The sequence below is a fragment of the Chelon labrosus genome, assembly GCF_963514085.1.
Source record: "Chelon labrosus genome assembly, chromosome: 1".
Classification (NCBI taxonomy): Eukaryota; Metazoa; Chordata; class Actinopteri; order Mugiliformes; family Mugilidae; genus Chelon; species Chelon labrosus.
In genome coordinates, this window is record NC_140337.1 from 9459037 (window position 1) to 9480082 (window position 21046).

A 21046-nucleotide genomic window follows, 5' to 3' on the forward strand; every position below is an offset into this window, starting at 1 on the left:
ATCATAGTTTCAATCTTCAGATTTTGTCGGTTTTCGACACATTTTTTTCAACAGGCAATCCTTGAGTATTTCGTTTTTAAAAAACCTATAGAATCCGATGCACCCTGAATGCATCATTACTGCAAGTGTGGCGTAAGTGAAAGAGAAAGCATCCGAGGGTTTTAACTTCGCAGGAGATACACTCGATTGTACTGGATCCTCCAGTAATGTCTTGAAAATGTCAGTCTTACAACTGAAGGTAGGCTTGTATTTTTCTTTTGACGTTCATGTTATTGTCGTTAATCACAAATCAACGATTATGACTTATTGATTGTCAACGCGCAATTGCTTTGCAGCTCTCAGCAGTGTAGAAGTGGACTGATCTTCAAGAGATATAAAATGGCTTTCTTTAAAGCTGTTTTTAATTACTCCTCCCCGAGTAAGTATTGAGTGGATTCTGTTTAAGCATGGTGTTTAAAGTTCTTTCACATGGATGTATAATCTCTTCAGACCAGTGAGTTCAAACGCAGTTGCACAAACTCCAAGCCAGCGTTTTATGAGCTTCTCAACTCTGTCCAATCGATGATCAGTACAAAGATTAACTGGATACATGCCAAGAATAATTAAAGCAACAAGGAAGAACCTGACACAATTTTTTAGTGCCACAGTAAAGAGACAGAGCGTTAAATGTTTCATAAATGTGCCAGAAAAATAAGTATTAAAACCACATTTTAATTGTTGTCATTACTTGAAATGTGTTTTTTCCATATGGAAATCCAAACTACCTCGTAAAAATAAAACACCACTTTCCTGAATCCTTTGCTTGTTTAGTTTAGGATTCACAGTAATGATGTGAAGACAGTTGTGTTTGTGTATCATTAATAATCTCCTCTCTGCAGCTAATATTCAGTACCATGGCTTGATGAACCAAGGATCAACATGTTACTTGAACAGTGTGCTGCAGGTGCTGTTCATGACCAAAGACTTCAGAGAAGCTGTGAAAAGGTTTGTTGTTGTCCAACGTCATGCTTTATGATGTATTTAAAGTTCAGTGTATCTTTGTGTAACCTGTGTATATCCTTTGTTTAGGTACGCAGAAGAAAACCCTGACACTGACCGTATTGATCATGATCTGAAGGACTTGTTTATGGACTTAGAGAAACGTACAACGTACACATATAAAATGACGAAGAAGCTGGGCATCGTTAAAGGTAGAGCATGTCAACACACAGAACAACAAAACCTTTGAATAGTCTATGTATCAAAGGACCACTTTTTTCTACTTTTTGTAATGTATCTTGATGTGAGCTGCACGTTGTTCAGTCATTTAACAGTCCATCCTCCTAATGATCACCATAATGGATAATTATTTAGGAATTATTTAATTGAAGAAAAAAACTTTTATCTCTCCACCCAGTGTATGAACAACAAGATGCTGCTGAGTACTTTGAGAAGATTTTAAGACTGACCAGCCCTGAGGCATCACAGGTAAAGACTGTGTCAGTATAAAGGGCAGTTTACAAGATCTATAAAAGAAATTAACACTTGTTTACAGGTTTCTTCATATTTGTGTTTTCAGATTTTTCAAGGGAAGCTGGCACACGAGACCACCTGCTGTAAATGTGGTACACAGACTGGCACCGCTGAGCCGTTTTGGCATCTTCCCCTTGCGTTGGATTTCAACAGGAAAGACTATAGTGTGGTAAGAACGTTTCTCTCCCATTTCCAGAACAACATTTTGGTCAGAGAGCTCATCAGCACAGTGAAGCTATGTTGGCCAAAGGAGCTTAATAGGAAAACACACGCACATTGATGACAAAATGCTAGCAAATTAAGAAAATGTCCTGGATTTGGCAACACTTGGGGAATTTGCCCCCCTGCTTAATGCAGTTTGAGCGCCATTATGAACTGATAGGAGAGGGTACAGACTGCTTATGGGAGCTTCTATTGTAATGGGAAAAGACCAGTGCATACCAGAAGTGTACTGGCCCACTTAAAGCACTGACAGGGCCGTAAGTCTGTCTGCTTTTGATGATTTAATTAAATTTGTACATAGGATGTACTGGCATCTGGTGTTGTTGCCCTGCTTTTTGTATTAAACTGCAGACTACATTTAAGATGATTCTCTCTTGTTGCTGGTTCTCTGGTTTGTTTGACCTTCTGTTTGTCTCAGATTCTTCTGAGACAGAAAAACTGGTCTGCACATTTTAGTCAGAGCTAAGATCGGAAATAGATGACATGAGTATATATTTCAGGAGGACGGCATCAAGGAGTTTTTCAAGGTTTCAGAATTCTTTGGAGACAACCAGATGTACTGTGACAACTGTGATGACAAAAATAATGCTACCTCTGTGAGTAAAGAGCCAAAAATGCTTCTGATTTCAAAGACCAATCTGATTTCTGGATCTGAATCTAGTTTCTAATGTTATTTGATTCAGAAATATGTAATAAAGAACCATCCAGAAGTTCTGATGTTGCTGCTGAAGAGGTTTGATTTCAACTACTTTTCCATGAAGTACATCAAAATCAACTGTGTTGTGGATGTTCCCTACAGCCTTCAGATACCAAAGGTATATTTACAGTGTCTTTCAGTATTTGGTCACAAACATTTTATTTTTCATTCCTGATTTTAATGTTGGTCATTTCTTTCTTTGATCAGGGTCAGACATATGAACTGTATGCAGTTGTGGATCATTGTGGTGATCTGAGAAGTGGACATTACAATGCTACAATCAAAGATGAGAATGGAGACAGATGGTACAACTTTGATGATACCAGGGTCACATCGGTAACCACCTTTAATCACCTTTACTTCAGTGATAAGTTGTTGTTACAGTGGAATAATGGATTCATCATGTTGTGTTTTGTTATTCCTTCCATAAACAGCCTGATAATTATAAGCCATTCCACATGAACAACACTGAGAAGTAAGTTTTTTTTTTCATTTATTTATTTTTATTTCTAGATTTAGTTTGCATGTAAAGCTTTATGTGAAAAAAAACAATAAGCCCATCACATTGAAATGACTGACTTTTTCACTAACAAAGACCAAACCTTAACTGATGCAAAGAAGTTCACTGACAGAGGGCATGACGGACATGAATGGAGGGGTGAGAAGGGTCGACAGATGAGTCAAAGACAAATGCAAGATGGAAGAGGACTACGCCTTGACAACTGAGGGAGAGGGTCGGGATACACCTTTGTAACGTGGGAAACAGAACAGGGCATGGTCTTGTTCCTAAACTTAAGTTATGATAACTTAAATTCAACACATCTGAACAAGTGTTGTTAATATCACAAAATAGATAAATATTGCTGGCACCACTTCATCCAGAACGGCAACTCTGGTCAGATTGTAGACGCAGACACAGATAACAGTTCTCACTATTTACAGTATATTGAGTTGGATGAGGAATTAATGAATGAATGGTTTCTGTAAGAAAGACCAGAAAATGTACCAACATTTAACAGCTTTACAGATCAATACCACTAGCTGGTCTGCTAGCATTATCGCCTCTAGTGCAATCAGCACGTGAACAAATTAATGTATCTAGCTGATGGAAAGATGGAAAACACTTATTAACATAACATTATATGCTTGACTTTTGTCATGACCGCGTTTTCTGTAGACATAGAGCAGCAGTCTCTGTGCAACAACAACAGACTGTATATGAAACAAAGACTGTATATAAAAGATGGACAAACCCTCTGTGATGTCACCCACTGCCTTCTGAACAGTGGGAATGAAGCTCGGGCATGGTGGTGCCATTTTGGTTTTGAGAGACTCTACCTTTCTCAGATAATCCAAATATGGGCATGTCGGTGGAGAGTTGTTTAGGTCTGGGAGGTGGGCTAAATAACGTCTGGCTGTTGAACACACCCATTCAACTCGCCGCCACCAGCTAGCCACGGCCACCAAGCTAGGCTAAGTTCTACTCTCTGTTGCCAGCAGCCAGCCAATGCAGCACTGCGCTGTATCGCTCATGTTTCATTAGCTTGCAAATGAACTAATTAACCACTTCAGATACCAGGCTAGCTATGTTGGGCAAAGACAATGTCAACAAACTTATATAATGCTCAAAATTCACTTACTGAAGTGGAGCACACACTTGTTAGATGTTCCATAACTGGAACAATAGCAGTCAGGTATTATCTGTATGTAAAATGATCTGAAATTTATCAAAACCTCAAACACAGCTGAGAGGTTGTCATTAGATCAGGTGAGGTCCAGCAGAGAGACCACAGCTAGCGGCTAGAGACCTCTGACAGCTAGCATCCGTCACCTGTCCTTTGGCCATACCCCTGATTATTTAGAGTTTTAAACCTTAATAAAAAATAAACAAACGTGTTATAAAAAACTACACCCGTACAGTTGTCAAGAGTAGTGAATTAAAGTATAGAGGCCAAAATTGTTTTTTTTTTGTACAAGTCTGTAAACATATTTAATATTGTGAATATTGGTATAAAGTTGGGCATTTTAACATGGGGGCTGGAGCCTATCCCAGCTGTCATCGGGCGAGAGGCGGGGTACACCCTGGACAGGTCTCCAGTCTATCACAGGGCTAACACAGAGAGACACACATCTACGGCCAATTTAGAATCACCAATTATCCTAATGAGCATGTCTTTGGACAGTGGGAGGAAGCTGGAGAACCCGGGAGAACCCACGCAAGAGACAAATAGCACAATGACAGGGAATTTACAACAACAATTCACATTTTCAAGCAAATGATACATGAATTTGACATTTTCTAATGAAAATGATCCCATGCCCGTGAGCAAATTTGTCAAAGGTGGAATTATAAAGAAACAAGTTAGAAATAAGATGATTGTATTACATCAATATTCACCTGAATAAAACGTATTCTGGATCCTTTTTTACCTTAAGGCACTGTTTCAAAGAGAATCAAATGTTGACCGCAGCCCAAAAATACCTCAGGATACCACATAAACTATACATTTTCATCTTTTTTTCATCGCATTTCTCCCACTAGATCCCAGAGTGCGTATCTTGTATTTTACAGAAAGAAAAAAAGTAAGAGATACATTTTCATTTTGAATGATACCATCTAACTGTTTAGTACTTCACCTTATTTCATAGCTATTTTTCATTGATAGATGCTGATACACAAGACAGCCAGGAGGTGTCCTATAGTGGAGATGTCCAACTCACTACCAATAACAACAATGACCAGGGTCAAGATGCTGAAAAGATCAGAGATGGAGATAAAAGTAAAGATGCTCCAGAAGATGGTAACTACAAAATGGAGGATGATGAAGAGGACATGGGAGGAAAGGCAGAAGATGATGACCAGGAAGAAAATAGACATGGGACCTATATAGAAACTACAAGTGTCAAGGATCACAAAAAGGTAGTGCTAGAAAAGAACAGAGAGAAGAGATTTGATGTAAAGACAGACGAGAGCGAAGAGGAGTCAGAAAAGTCATTGGTAGAAAACCTCAACAGGGATCAGCAGCAGGTTAATGGAGAGTTAGTCAGTGTTAGACAGAACGGAAATGAACATCAGGACAGTAAACAGAAAACTGGACAACACTATGACCCTGTACATGATTACATGGCTAAGCAGAGAGATGAAAAAATGAAAACAGACATATTGGCACCAGACAGTGAAACATACTTGACAAGATATGATCTCTTCAAACAGGATGATCATGACGATAGAGAAGCTTACATGAAAGAGAACTTGTCAAAAGATGATCAGGGAAGTAGAAGCAGGATGGAGAGAAAACAGAGAAAAAGAGAGAAGGAGAGAGGTGTTACAGGAGAAAAAGAAAAAAGAAGAAATGATGAACATGCAAGAGGAGAGAAGTCCACTGTGAAATATGAAGTTGTAAGGGAGCAAGACAAAGGAAGTTCTAGTCAGAGCATCATTAAAGATCAGGTGAAAACTAGACAGCGTATGTCTGTTAAATGTGTTGGTGTAAAGAATGAAGAGGATACTGAGATAATAAAATATCAACTTATGAAAACCAAAAGTCATTCTGGGAATGATGGGAGAGTTGGTGACACTAGACAGAAAGAAACAAATGACTATCTAGAGTGCAAAAAGGACATCAGTGACACCTTAAGAGATATTTCTCTGAGACATTCAGAGGACAAAATGGGAGTGAATGATAGTAAGAGACGCGATGAACACATGCAAAGCAGAGGATCCACAATGCACTGTAGTGTGCATGGTGAGGATAATGGAAGATCACATGAGCAACAAAAACAGGGAGTCCAATATCCAAATGTAAGTGTAAAGAAACAGACCAAAGAGGAAGAAAGGAAAGTAGACAGTCACAGCAGAGGAGATATGAGGCAGGAACTACTGTCAGACTGCAGAGGAGAGAGAATAGATCAGAGGAGACACCATGTTCAGTTCAAAAGACTGGGAGATACTGGACCAGATGAAAAATATGTGGACACTGGAATTGTTATAGATGTAGAAAGTAAACGTGAGAAGAAACGTTTTCTAAAACTGAAGCTGAAAAAAAGAATCAAAAAAGAAAAGAAACAAAAAGAAAAAGAAAAAAAGCGACAAAAGAAAATATACAAATGGCTTAGACGCTTGTCTTGTATTTCCAAAAGTCAAAAACGTCCAAATGACAGAGAGGTGTATTAAGATGAAATATAGACTGCATGCCATGCCTTGATTTTTGAATCACTGATCATCTATATCACACTTTTTACAGATCAGTCAGCAACCAGGCTGTATGGATACAACATGGTTGATTGTTTATGTGACGTTTGGTGTCAAATATTTGTTTGCCACAGGATGTTTTGTATGAGCAGTATCACTCTGTAGAAATGAACACAAATGAACTTTAGTGGAGATGTCTGGGCAATGAAAAAAAATATATGTTCATGGTAAATACTGACTGAACAATCATATAATTTGTGTCTTTTTTAATTTATTTAGTTGTTGCTGTTGCTTTGAAGTTACTTAACATTTTTACAAAATGTTTTCCTAATGCAGCACGTAATGCAGTATTGTTATAAATGTGTATGTGTTTAGATATTTTAGTGTCAAGGACAGTTTTAAATGATCTGTGATTGATGTTTACTGTCAAATCACCCCACGCCTGTAAATCTCTGCCCACTGACTAATGTTAAAGATGTTCAGTGTTTATCATGAGAACCAAACTACTGTGTTTGTCTTATATGAAGGACTTTGGTCATGATTTAAATAAATAAAAATATGTTTGAAATCATTTTAAATATCATGAAGTTTGTTTTTCTTGACAGTTTTTGAAAAGTCCATTGATCATAATTAACAAGATAAAGGATTAGAGATCGAGAGGAAGACGAGAGGAAGATGAGCAGACAATGAGACTGTTTTTCAAAAGAAATAAAAAACAGTTATAAACAGATATACAACACTGTAGTTCCAGTGTTTTTTGTTTGTTTGTTTGTTTGTTTGTTTGTTTGTTTGTTTGTTTGTTTGTTTTAATAAGAGGGATTCTTTTGTAAGTTTTGACAAAATCTTTGTGGTATTTCATAGGCACTGTCTCCTATGTCTTCCTATGAATCAGTGGCGTCATTAGGCTCGTTTTAGGGGGGCTGATTGTTCAGGCTCTTCCAAAAAGCCAAAAGCAGTGTTGTGTGAAATATAATATCTGATGGTGTTAATACGAGCTTAGTGATAGCTGGGTGGACTGTATGGTGATGTTCGGATGCCGTAGTGTCACCTTGGTGTGTCTACAAGAACACTCGGACTCCAGAATGCAGTCAACTATTTACTTCTTCTTAAGGCAGCACAGTTACACACAAGGACAATTTGTACAGGGCTAAGGCACCAGAATTGGGCTATCTTCAAATATCTGTTTGTATTCGTAGCAACTTGTGGTAATAACTTATATGTGTGTGTGGTACTTTGTGGTATATTTGTCACGAACGCACAAAGGATCTTCAAACGAGCAGGAATGGAATTTAACAACAAAAACGAGACTAACATCCAAACGCTGCATCACTCGTGGGCTTCATCACTCACGGCACTCGTGCCTCACGCATGTTCAGCTGCGCATGCGCGAGGAAGTCCTGATTTTGTCCGTGGCCTTTCCAACACAGCCGCCCCCACATTTGGTGACAAAGGTGCTCACGGAAAGGCCATCAACTGGTCCGGTCAGGGCATGCTGGGGTCGTCGTCGGGGATCTCAGGCAGGACAATGAGACGGACGATGGGCCTGGTGTACACTTTGTCCTTGATCTATACCTCGGCGCTTCTCACATGACCATCAGGACCTGGAAATACTGTCAACACCTTTCCAATCTGCCAGAGGGACCGGGGCAACTGAGGATCCACCATCATGACCACGGATCCAACTGTGACGTCCGGTGCAGGAGTCGTCCATTTCCCTCTCATTTGCAGGCCAGGTAGGTAGTTCTTCACAAAGGCTGTCCAGAACCGATCTGCGAGAACTTGAGAGTGTCTCCACCTCCGACGTCCGAGGAGCTCTGACTGTGGATAAACCACTTGGGGCAGGGCGCTGTCAAGCCGCCCCATTAGCAATGAGTTTGGGGTCACCGGATCCAAATCCGCTACGTTTGCTGAAACATAGCCTAGCGGTTTGGAGTTGAGTATGGACTCAATCTCAATGAGGACGGTTCTGAGCACCTCCTCACTCACTGTCTGGGAACCGATGGTGGTGTACAGAGCAGCTTTGACCGAGCGGATTTCTCGTTCCCATGCAACACCAAAATGGGGTGCCGCTGGAGGGTTGAAGTGGAACAAAATCTGCTGAGTGGCCAGGTGTTGCTGGACCTCGGGGCTTAAGTTGGAGAAGGCTTCCTTCAACTCTTTCTCTCCCCCTCGGAAGTTGGTTCCTTGGTCTGAAAACAACTCGGCTGGCTTGCCTCGTCGAGCTATAAACCTCCGTAGGGCCATCAAGAAGGAGTCAAGGTCAATTGACACTAACAGATCCATGTGCACTGCTCTTGTGGTTAGACACTTAAAGAGTAGTCCCCACCTCTTTTCTGTTCTTCTGCCCAACTTGACTACAAGTGGGCCAAAGCAGTCCATGCCACAGGAGTAGAATGCCGGCTTGAACAGTCGAAGCCGTGGAGGTGGTAGGTCAACCATCTTCTGAACTGCTGGTTTGGATCTCCATCGGCAGCACTCAAGGCATCGGCGTTGGTGACGCTTAACTGCCTCACGGCCTCTGAGAATCCAAACTCTGCGCCTCAGTTCGGCGAATACTCGCTCAGGTCCAGGGTGGCAAAGCTTTGAGTCGTACTCCTGAATGAGCAGCCTTGTATATGGGTGAGCTGGATCAAGTACAATGGGATGTACAGCCTCCGGATCAAGCCCTTCCACTCTACGAAGACGCCCTCCCACTCTGATGACCTGATGGGCTGGGTCGAACTCAGGTGAGAGACAAAGGAGGTGACTACTGGATGCCACAGGTTTGCCTGACTTGAGGAGTTCGTAGTCATCTGGAAAGCTCTCTTGCTGAGCATTCTGGAATGCAAGCATTTCTGCAGCCTGATATGTACTAGCAGAAACCGGTCCAGACAGGCTGGCCGCCCCATGAAGCTCCTGAGCAAGAGACTCCACCAGGTCTTTCCAAGTCTTGAATGTTGGCCTGTCTGGATTGGCAGACGTACTCAGTCCACAGAAAGTAGAGCGCTTGAGCTCAGTTGCATCCTCTGAAACCAAATCGCTTGGTGGAGGGAGAGTAGGCCACTCGTCAGTGGGTAGCTTTAAGAACTCTGGTCCTTCACACCATCTGTTTGGTTCGGCCAACTCTTGCAAAGATTTGCCTCGAGTGAGGTCGTCTGCTGGATTCTTGGAGGACTCAATGTAGCGCCAGGCTTTGAGGTCAGTGAGCTCTTGTATTTCCGCCACTCTAGTGCCGACGAATACTTTGAAGCGGCATGACTCCAAGTGAAGCCAGGTGAGGACTGTTGTTGAATCACTCCAAAGCACAACGTGGCGGATCTCCAAGGTAAGCTCGGTCCTCAACAGCTTTGCTAACTGAGCTCCAGTAACAGCTGCACACAGCTCCAAACGAGGCATTGAAAGCTGTTTCCTGGGTGCAACTCGTGAGCGTGCAAGGAGAAAGGCCACATGAACCCTCCCTCTGACATCTTCGGACCTCAGGTAAGTGACCGCCCCGTAAGCCTTTTCAGAAGCATCACAAAAGACATGAATGTCTCTCTTAGTGTCTGGATGGTCCATGTCAGCAGGGGTGTAACATCTTGGCAACTGCACTTGAGGTAAGTATGCAAGCTCACTTTCCCAGGTGTGCCAGGCAGCCAGCAGGTCTTCAGGGAGATTGGGATCATCCCAGCCTCTTTGACGGTCCCACAGGCGCTGGACCAGCACCTTTGCTCGAGTGGTGTAGGGAAGTATGAACCCGAGTGGGTCATACTGACTGGCTAAGACACGGTAGACATTGCGCATGGTGGTCTGGTCATAGGTAACGGTTCTGCTCTTGTAACTGAAGACATCAGCATCACAATGCCAGATGAGGCCGAGGGTTGACTCATGCGCTTCTGACTTGTCATGGGCCAGCCACAACTCCAGCTTGTCGGACCTGGCCTCAGCAGGTAGGTGGTTTATTACCTGAGGCGTGTTACTGGCCCACTGCCGGATTTCGAATCCTCCAGAGGCAAGGAGGCTTCTAAGGCTGTCAACCAACTGTTTCGCTTCTTGGGCAGACTGCAGGCTCTGCAAACAATTGTCAACATAGAAGCACCTTTCTACGGAGAACCGCTCCATGCTGTTTGCCTGGCTGTTGTTGAAGACATGCTGCTGTAGCGCGTACGTGGCGCAACACGGACTGCAAGTGGTCCCAAATGGCCACACTTGCCACTCGTAGACCTGAGGTGTCTCTTCTCTCTTCATGTTGCGCCAAACAAAGCGCAGAAGGGGTCTGTCTTCGGGCAGTAACAGCACTTGGTGAAACATGCCTCTGATGTCACCACTTATGCCCACGCTGTGCTCCCTGAACCGCAGAAGGACTCCCAACAGGGACGGGCTCAACGTTGGGCCAGGCAGCAAGGACTCGTTCAGGCTGATGCCTCTGTACTGGAAGGAACAGTCGAACACAATACGGTTCTTACCGTTATGCTGCACCATGTGGTGGGGGATATACCAGCTCTCCCCACCAGATGGAGTCGACTTGACAGGTAACTTGGCTACAACGTTGGATGTTTCCAACTTCTCCATCTCCACTTCGTAGGCTGCTACGCTTTCTGGATCTTTCAATAGGCGTCTCTCCAAACCTCTAAGCCGTGGCATAACTGCCTCCATAGGGGCCTGGAGTACAGGGAAGTTCTTCTTCCGAAGTAGCGGAGTGGCATATCTGAGCACGCCATTGACCTCTACCCTGATGGTCTTGGAATCAAGAAGATCAATGGCTTGCTGATCTTCGCGTGAGCGCGTCATCTGCTTCTCACATCTCAGTGGCAAGACGTCGAGTTGCCAAAGCTTCTCCACATTCCTACGCAGCTCCACGTCCAATGGACTGAGTGAAGCCAACAAGCACTGCTGGGATGATAACTTGAGCTCGGTAAGCCTAGACGGACCTTGGAGTGTCCAACCAAGCCTCGTCTTGATCGCAGCTGGGCCGCCAGGGGGTCCTAGACGAACAGGCTCCAGAGGAGTTATCAAGTGAGGGTTATCAGCCCCTATCAGCAGTGTTGGACTCACTCTGTCGAAGGCTTGTAGTGGGATGTCTTGGAGATGCTTGAACTTTAGCCTCAGGCTGTCCACTGGGTAGGTGTGATCAGCAAGGCTGAGACGCTCAGCTGTGAAGGCGTCGCTAATCACAAAGGCTCTGTTAGGTTGTGTGATAGGTGAGACTCTGAATGTCACCGTCATGCCAGGCAGAGTCTGCATATCCTGGCGGATGGTGCGCAAGGCTAATGTCTCAGGGGGTCCACATAGTCCAAGTTTCCGTGCGGCGGCAGGTAGAAGCATTGTGCGTTCAGAGCCGTCATCTAGGACTGCATAGGTGTCAAATGTCTTGTTCTCGTGCTGAAGGAGGACCCGAACTACTTTCAGGAGGACTCGACTGCACTCGCTTGGTCTGTTCAGATACAGGGTTTCGGTTGCAGAGGTGACTGGAGTTGGTCCATCCTTCACAGGCTTGGTGTTGACTTCATGCAGTATCTGTAGATGTTTACCTTGGCACTTACTGCACGGCTTCTTGAGGGTACACACCGCTGCTACATGTCCTCTTCCACACCGCCAGCAGCGTTTGTTGGACTTTATCCACTGAGTGATTTGATCTTTATCAAAGGACTTAAAGGTGTCACACTGACTTAAGAAGTGCTCACTAGAGTCACAGTATGGGCAGTATGCTTGCGGCTTCTTCTTGCCTGTGCCATCAGGCTTCTTTGGCGGTTCGCTGACTTGCTTGTCAGAGGTCTCCTCAGTGCCATGAAGCACCGTGGCTGGACGAGAGGATTTAGGATCACGCTTCTGATTCTTCTGCTTACCATTAGGCTTGGATTCTTTAAGGCTAGTTTGGCTTTCACTGTCCTGGCACCATGCCTCGTATTGCAGCCAGTCCGAGAAGTCTGTTAGGTCGTACCCTGTTCGTGGCCGCCGGCACATGCTTCTCCGGAATTCTGACCGAAGGTCTGAGGGGAGTTTGCTTAGGAGCCGCTCCACATGAGATCCACATTGGAGCTCCACTGCTCCTTCTGTCCCTAGTGTCTGCAGCATCCCCACTAAAGCACGCACTTGTAGGGCAAACTTCTGGAATGCCTGAGTGTCTCCCTGACGGATATCTGGAGCATTCATAACCGTAGCGATTTTCTTCAGGGCCAGTTTCTGAGGTCTTCCAAACTTATCAGTCAAAGCCGCCATGGTCTGTGAGTAAGGGGTAGGAGAGTTTAAATAGGCGTCGGCTACCAGACGGGCCTCCTCTAACTTGAGATGATCCAACAGAACCTGATAACGGAATAGCTCTGTGGCATCAGGAGGTAGGAGGTTTTCTAAGGCAATCTTGAGGCGAGTGAACTCGCTAGGATCTGGCTTTGAGAAGTCTGGAATAGTCGGGATGGGTCCTCGATACGTTCTCTCGCTGAGAAATGCTAGAGGCTTCTGAGCAGGAGCAGCATAGGTGGTAGGAAAGGGCGCATAAGTAGGCTGAGGGTTCAGTGGCGCATATGACTGAGTGAGGTTGGTTGGCTGTAATGGCTCTGAAGGCCTTGGCGGATACAGGCTGGCTAAAGGTGGTTGTGGATGAGGATATCCGTAGGCATAAGGCTGACTGGTATAAGCGTAGTGATCTCTCACATGATCCTGTGGTGGATTGCTACCATAAGGCTGCTGACTTGGATACTGTGTGGGCGCAGGTGGGATTCTAGGGGGTGCTGATCTAGTTTGATCTTTAATGGCCTGGAGCTCACTCATCATCCGGTTGATGGTGTCCATCATGAACTGCTCCTTTGTGTCGGCTAACTGTGCCGCAGGGTCCACCGGATTGCTTCGTGCTCTGCATGCGGCTGCTGGGCTTGCATCAGGTGGATGGCTATAATGTGGGGGGATGAATGGCAGAGGTACTGAGTGGGACCGGGGAGCAGGCGTGCTAGCTCTTGGAGGAAGAGGCTGAAATACAGAGGTGGCACTAGCATGCAGGTAAGGTTTAGGTGCTGAGGCCTGGGCTGCGAGAAGGGGAAGCTGATGAAAGGAAGGAATTCTATCAGCATAAGGGCTTTGAGCAGGCTGCTCAGGATGCAAGGTCTCAACTGGTCTATACTGAAGCACTGCTTGTGCACTTGGCATTTCGTGGCCCTCATGGGGTCTAACAAGTCTTGGATCCAGTCCTGGAGGAGCTGCCATCTGTGCTCTAGGCTGGGCTACATGTTGCTGATTTGCAGCTGCCTGGGTTCCCTGAGTGGCATGCCACTCATCAAGCATCACGTAGCCTGACTCTAGGCTGGGGGTGGACGAGCGAGATGAGAGAGGCGTCATCCTCCTGGCTCCCTCCTCAGTCATCTTCGGGTGCCTGTCTTCTGTCCCCTGTGTGTACTGTGCTAGATTAACTGCATTTGACTGTACTGCCGGTCGTCGTTGGCCCACCAGTTGGACTTCAAAGTCTCTGAGGTAAGCAGGCTGATGGGACTGACGCTTCGGTCGGACATCAGGAAGCGAAGGGAGGTCCCCACTAGAGTAACGGCGCTGCATTCTGTAGGTTAAGGACTCCAAAGAGGCACTACAAAAATCCGGCTCGAAGGACCTGTGTTAATACGAGCTTAGTGATAGCTGGGTGGACTGTATGGTGATGTTCGGATGCCGTAGTGTCACCTTGGTGTGTCTACAAGAACACTCGGACTCCAGAATGCAGTCAACTATTTACTTCTTCTTAAGGCAGCACAGTTACACACAAGGACAATTTGTACAGGGCTAAGGCACCAGAATTGGGCTATCTTCAAATATCTGTTTGTATTCGTAGCAACTTGTGGTAATAACTTATATGTGTGTGTGGTACTTTGTGGTATATTTGTCACGAACGCACAAAGGATCTTCAAACGAGCAGGAATGGAATTTAACAACAAAAACGAGACTAACATCCAAACGCTGCATCACTCGTGGGCTTCATCACTCACGGCACTCGTGCCTCACGCATGTTCAGCTGCGCATGCGCGAGGAAGTCCTGATTTTGTCCGTGGCCTTTCCCACAGATGGTTTAAAATAAGTTTCTGAGATAAAATAAGATAATCCTTTAAGATAATTTATCCCACAGTGAGGGATACTCACTCATACTGCATACAGTCATGTTTTAAGTAATACGTCTTTTCGGGTGTGTTTGTGTCACTCTGTGTAGGACAAGGAACTATAAGTCTGATCTCCGCTGACCAGAGGCTGGACGCAGACTCGCTGGACAGTGCTGGTAGTAACAGTGATAGGCAACATATGAGGGTATCCTAACAGAATCATTTGAAATATGTAGGCTACAAAAGTTATTTAAAAACAGGAAGTGTTAAATCACAGATCAGAAAGCCAGCATCCGAACACCACCTGCCACACTGGCCACACCCAGCAGGTCATAACATAACACCATGTCTCTGCAGCCTCCAAAGCCTTTACCCTGGAAAAAAAATATGTTATTGATGTTTTAAACCCCTTCAACTGGTTATTTGTTTAAATGGTGTTTATCACTTGCTGACTTGTTTTATTCTAATTAAGATTTCTGTATTATACAAAGAGTATTATTAGGATTTTTTTCCCCCAGGCAATTGAGTATTGAGGCCTGGAGTATTTCGATTAAAAAACAAAAACATCCGACACACCCTGAATGCATCATTACTGCAAGTGTGGCGTAAGTGAAAGAGAAAGCATCCGAGGGTTTTAACTACGCAGGAGACATACTGGCTTGTACTGGATCCTCCAGTAATGTTTTGAAAGTGTCAGTCTTGAGGGTAGGCTTGCATTTTTCTTTTGACGGTCATGTTATTTTCGTTAATCACAAATCAACGATTATGGCTTATTGATTGTCAACGAGCAATTGCTTTGCAGCTGTCAGCAGTGTAGAAGTGGACAGATCTTCAAGAGATATAAAATGGATTTCATTAAAGCTGTTTTTAATTACACCTCCCCGAGTAAGTATGCAGTGGATTCTGTTTAAGCATGGTGTTTAAAGTTCTTTCACATGGATGTAGCTATAATCTCTTCAGACCTGTGAGTTGAAACTCAAACCAGCGTTTTATGAGCTTCTCAACTCTGTCCAATCGATGATCAGTACAAAGATTAACTGGATACATGCCAAGAATAATTAAAGCAACAAGGAGGCACCTGACACAATTTTTCAGTGCCACAGCAAAAAGACAGAGTTTGTTGTCATTACTTGAAATGTGTTTTTTCCATATGAAAATCCAAACTACCTCGTAAAAATGAAACACCACTTTCCTGAATCCTTTGCTTGTTTAGTTTTGGATTCACAGTAATAATGTGAAGACAGTTGTGTTTGTGTATCATTAATAATCTCCTCTCTGCAGCTAATATTCAGTACCATGGCTTGATGAACCAAGGATCAACAGATTACTTGAACAGTGTGCTGCAGGTGCTGTTCATGACCAAAGACTTCAGAGAAGCTGTGAAAAGGTTTGTTATTGTTCAGCGTCATGCTTTATGATGTATTTAAAGTTAAGTGTATCTTTGTGTCACCTGTGTATATCCTTTGTTTAGGTATGCAGAAGAAAACCCTGACACTGAGTGTATTGATCATGATCTTAAGGACTTATTTATGGACTTAGAGGAACGTACAACGTACACATATAAAATGACCAAGAAGCTGGGCATTACCAAAGGTAGAACATGTCAACACACAGAACAACAAAACCTTTGAATAGTCTATGTGTCAAATCTACTTTTTGTAAAGTTTGATCAGTTTTCAAGTATTGTGATGTGAGCTGCATCTTGTTCAGTCATTTAACAGTCCATCCTCCTAATTATCACCATAAAGGATAATTATTTATGACTTATTTCATTGAGGAAATAAACTTTTATCTCTCCACCCAGTGTATGAACAACAAGATCCTGCTGAGTACTTTGAGAAGATTTTAAGACTGACCAGTCCTGAGGCATCACAGGTAAAGACTGCATCAATATCAAAGGCAGTTTACAAGATCTATACAAGAAATTAACACTTGTTTACAGGTTTCTTTATGTTTGTGTTTTCAGGTTTTTCAAGGGAAGCTGGCACACGAGACCACCTGCTGTAAATGTGGTACACAGACTGGCACCACTGAGCCATTTTGGCATCTTCCTCTTGTGTTGATGGATTCCAGCAGGAGAGACTATAGTGTGGTAAGAACGTTTCTCTTCCATTTCCAGAGCAGCATTTTGGTCAGAGAGCTCATTAGGAAGGAGAAACACTGGAACACTATTAAAAGACATTTCTGATATGTAACATTATGGAAATATTGCATACACTGGAGGAGACCCAGTCCTCTTAACACATTTTATTGAACATTACAACCTCAGTTACATGGTGCTATAACGGGTGTTTAGGGCATGGAGTGTGACTAAAAGAACAGCCATTCTTTCTGTTAAATCTGGGTAACATCAAAATTATTTCAAAGCTGATAGTCTACAGTAAAGTAGTTACATAACGTTGCTAAGTTTGGATGTAAATGAAGAAGTGAGTTTTTCAGGAGGATGGCATCGAGGAGTTTTTCAAGGCTTCAGAATTCATCGGAGACAACCAGATGTACTGTGATGACTGTGATGACAAAAATGATGCTACCTCTGTGAGTAAAGAGACAAAAACGCTTCTGATTTCAAAGACCAATCTGATTTCTGGATCTGAATCTAGTTTCTAATGTTATTTGATTCAGAAATATGTAATAAAGAATCATCCAGAAGTTCTGATGTTGCTGCTGAAGAGGTTTGATTTCAACTACTTTTCCATGAAGTACGTCAAAATCAACTGTGTTGTGGATGTTCCCTACAGCCTTCAGATACCAGAGGTATAGTTACAGTGTCTTTCAGTATTTGATCACAAACATTTTATTTGTTATTCCTGATTTTAATGTCTGTCATTTCTTTCTTTGATCAGGGTCAGACATATGAACTGTATGCAGTTGTGGATCATTATGGTGATCTGAGAAGTGGACATTACAATGTTACAATCAAAGATGAGAATGGAGACAGATGGTACAACTTTGATGATACCAGGGTCACATCGGTAACCACCTTTAATCACCTTTACTTCAGTGATAAGTTGTTGTTACAGTGGAATAATGGATTCATCATGTTGTGTTTTGTTATTCCTTCCATAAACAGCCTGATAATTATAAGCCATTCCACATGAACAACACTGAGAAGTAAGTTTTAGTTTTATTAATTTGACCACCGTGTATGTTTTTATTTTTCAAAAAATAATAAGCTCATAATATTGAAATAAATTATTTTTTTCAGCATATTTGAACAAGTACACATTTGATCTTGTTTGGATATATCCTCTTTCACGGTTTCAAACACATGAAACATAAGATTGAAATTTTATTGTCAAGCACACAAACAACTATATTGATATTTTGCCGAAGACAATTCCAAAAACACTTGATTTCTTTCTGGATCATTTTTACCTGTAGACACTGCTTCAAAGAGAATCTATGTTTTCTTGTTTTCTCAATGAGACCAAAAATACCAGAGGATACCACATAAGCTATACATTTTCATGTTTTTGAAAATAACCTTTCTTTCTTCACACATTTCTCCCACTAGATCCCAGAGTGCGTATCTTCTATTTTACAGAAAGAACAAAAGTAAGAGATACATTTTCATTTTGAATGATACCATCTAACTGTTTAGTACTTGACCTTATTTCACAGCTAATTTTTGTTTCATTGCAGATGCTGATACTCAAGACAGCTGGGAGGTGTCCCATAGTGGAGGTGTCCAACCCACTACCAAAAACAACAATAACCAGGGTCAAGATGCTGTAAAGATCAGAGACAGTGGTGAAGGTGAAGTTGCTGCAGAAGATGGTAACGACACTGCAGCATCTGTTTCCATTGACAGACATGTACCAGAAATAGTCAGTGCTGTTTCTATAGAAGGAGTGCCACCTCCTGGCTGTGAAAATGTAGAAAATCCAGACAATGAAGTTGATGTTGGGCAGACTGTACAAGACAGTCGTCAGGAGCATGACTCATATAACAATGGAGAAGGTGCTTGTGTCGACAAACAGGGCAGTGATGTGGGGAAGAAAATGGAGGATGATGAGGAGGACATGGGTGGAAAGGCAGAAGCTGATGACCGGGAAGTAAATGGACAACAGACCTATACAGAAAGTGCCAAGGATCATGAAAAGACAGTGCTAGAAAAGAACAAAGAGAGGAGATTGGATGTAAAGACAGAAGAGAGTGAAGAGGAGTCAGAAAAGTAATTGGTAGAAAACTTCAGCAGGGATCAGCAGCAGAATAATGGAGAGTTAGTCAGTGTTAGACAGAACAGAAGTGAACATCAGGACAGTAAACAGAAAACTGGACAACACTATGACCCTAAACAAGTTTACATAACTAAGCAGAGAGATGAAAAAATGAAAACAGACATACTGGCACCAGACAGTGAAAAATACTTGACAAGATACGATCTCTTCAAACGTGCAAAGGATCATGACGATAGAGAAGCTTACATGAAAGAGAACATGTCAAAAGATGATCAGGGAAGTAGAAGCAGGATGGAGAGAAAACATGAGAGAAAGAGAGAGAAGGAGAGAGGTGTTACAGGAGAAAAAGAACAAAGAGGAAATAATGAACATGCAAGAGGAGAGAAGTCCACAATGAATTATGACCATGATGAAGTTGTAGGGGAGAATAACAAAGGAAGATCTAGTCAGAACATCATTAAATATCAGGAGAAAACTAGACAGCGTACGTCTGTTAAACATGTTGGCGTCGATAACGAAGATACTGATATAATAACATATCAACTTATGAAAACTAAAAATCATTCTGGGAATGATGGGAGAGTTGTTGACACTAGACAGAAAGATACAAATGACTATAGAAAGTGCAAAAAGGACATCAGTGACACCTTACGAGATATGTCTCTGTGACATTCAGAAGACAAAATGGGTAATAAACATGTGCAAAGCAGCGGATCCACAATACACTATATGGTGCATGATGAGGATAATGACAGATCACAAGAGCGACAAAAACAGGGAGTCCAACATCCAAATGTAAAGAAAGAAGACAGTCACAGCAGAGGAGATTTGAGGCAGGGACGACTGTCAGGAAGCAGAGGAGAGAAAATAGATCAGAGGAGACACCATGATCAGTTTAAAATACTGGGAGATGCTGGACCAGATGAAAAATCTGTGCAGCACAGCTCCATTAAAGAAATCAGGGAGGGAGTTGCAGGACTTTCAAAGCAACGCCCAGTTAAGAGAGCCCACAGTGATATTCAAAGTAGTCTCATGACAAAGAAGACATGGGCAGAAGCAGAGGAAGATGCACATTGGAGACAGAACAGTGGCAGCCATGACGTAAAACTGGAGAGTACATGTGATCAAAACACAAACGGTTTAACTACAGATGTCAGTAAGTTAAACCTGAATGAGACACCTTTCCCAGAGACACCGAAAGAAAGAAATGTAAGATTCTTCGGAAACAAAGAAGAGGAGAACGAGACAAATACTGAAGCTGATTCAAATGCCAGCACACCTCCAAAGAAGAAGAAGAAGAAAAAAAAAGTACATTGTTGGTTGCCTTGTGTTTCCGCTCCAAAAAGTCTGTAAGACAAAAAGACGATATGAGCGAGATGTGTTAGGATAAAATATATGACACAAATGATAGTCAGTGTTGTATCATTAGTTAGTGAATGACTGATTCTCAGCTAAATGACACTTATCACACATCAATAAGTAACCAGACATTTTTGTGTTGTTGGTGAAGTTGCTCGTTGCATACGTCACGTCCTGTTTGAGGAGCAAGGACTAATAATTCACATTTATTCAGTCTGTAGAAACTCACACAAATTAACTTTAATGAAAATGTCAGTACATAAGAAGAACCAACTGAACAATCATATCATTTGTTGTGTCTTTTAATTGAGTTTTAGTTGTTGCTGTTGCCCTGAAATTACTTCAAAATCTTACAAAATGTTTTCCTAATGCAGCACGTAATGTAGTATTGTTATAAATGTGTGTGTTTAGTTTTTTTAGTGTCAAGGACAGTTTTAAATGATCTGTGATTGCTGTTTACTGTAAAATCACTCCACGCCTGTAAATCACTGCCCACTGACTAATGTTAAAGATGTTCAGTGTTTATCATGAGAACCAAACTACTGTGTTTGTCTTTTGTGAAGGACTTTGGTCATGATTTAAATAAATAAAAATATGTTTGAAATCATTTTAAATGTCATGAAGCTTGTTTTCTTAACAGTTTCTGTAAAAGTCCACTGATCATGATTAACAAGATAAGAAAGGATTAGAGAACGAGAGGAAGACGAGGAGATAATGAGACTGTTTCTATCAAAAGAAATAAAAAACAGTTATGAGAGTAATAGCACAGATATAAAACACTGTAGCTGAAAAAGAATACAAATGTTTTTGTAAGTTTTGACAAAATCTTTGTGGCATTTCATAGGCGCTGTCT

At 42.5% G+C, this 21046-nt stretch overlaps 1 protein-coding gene across 1 annotated transcript; it reads left to right on the forward strand.

Moving 5' to 3' along the window:
* Positions 1-138: 138 nt before the first annotated feature.
* On the forward strand, positions 139-20751 carry LOC311491239 (uncharacterized protein). The gene is made up of 23 exons (XM_084549125.1): positions 139-238; positions 336-418; positions 879-984; positions 1069-1190; positions 1397-1467; positions 1559-1681; positions 2235-2330; positions 2418-2549; positions 2639-2767; positions 2866-2906; positions 10941-11113; positions 14764-14858; positions 15430-15538; positions 15935-16040; positions 16125-16246; positions 16458-16528; positions 16620-16745; positions 17093-17188; positions 17276-17407; positions 17497-17625; positions 17724-17764; positions 18168-18208; positions 18296-20751. The coding sequence occupies exons 2-23, from the start codon at positions 379-381 to the stop codon at positions 18829-18831; spliced, it is 2637 nt and encodes an 878-aa protein (XP_084405251.1). The 5' UTR covers positions 139-238; positions 336-378; the 3' UTR covers positions 18832-20751.
* The last annotated feature ends 295 nt before the right edge of the window (positions 20752-21046 follow it).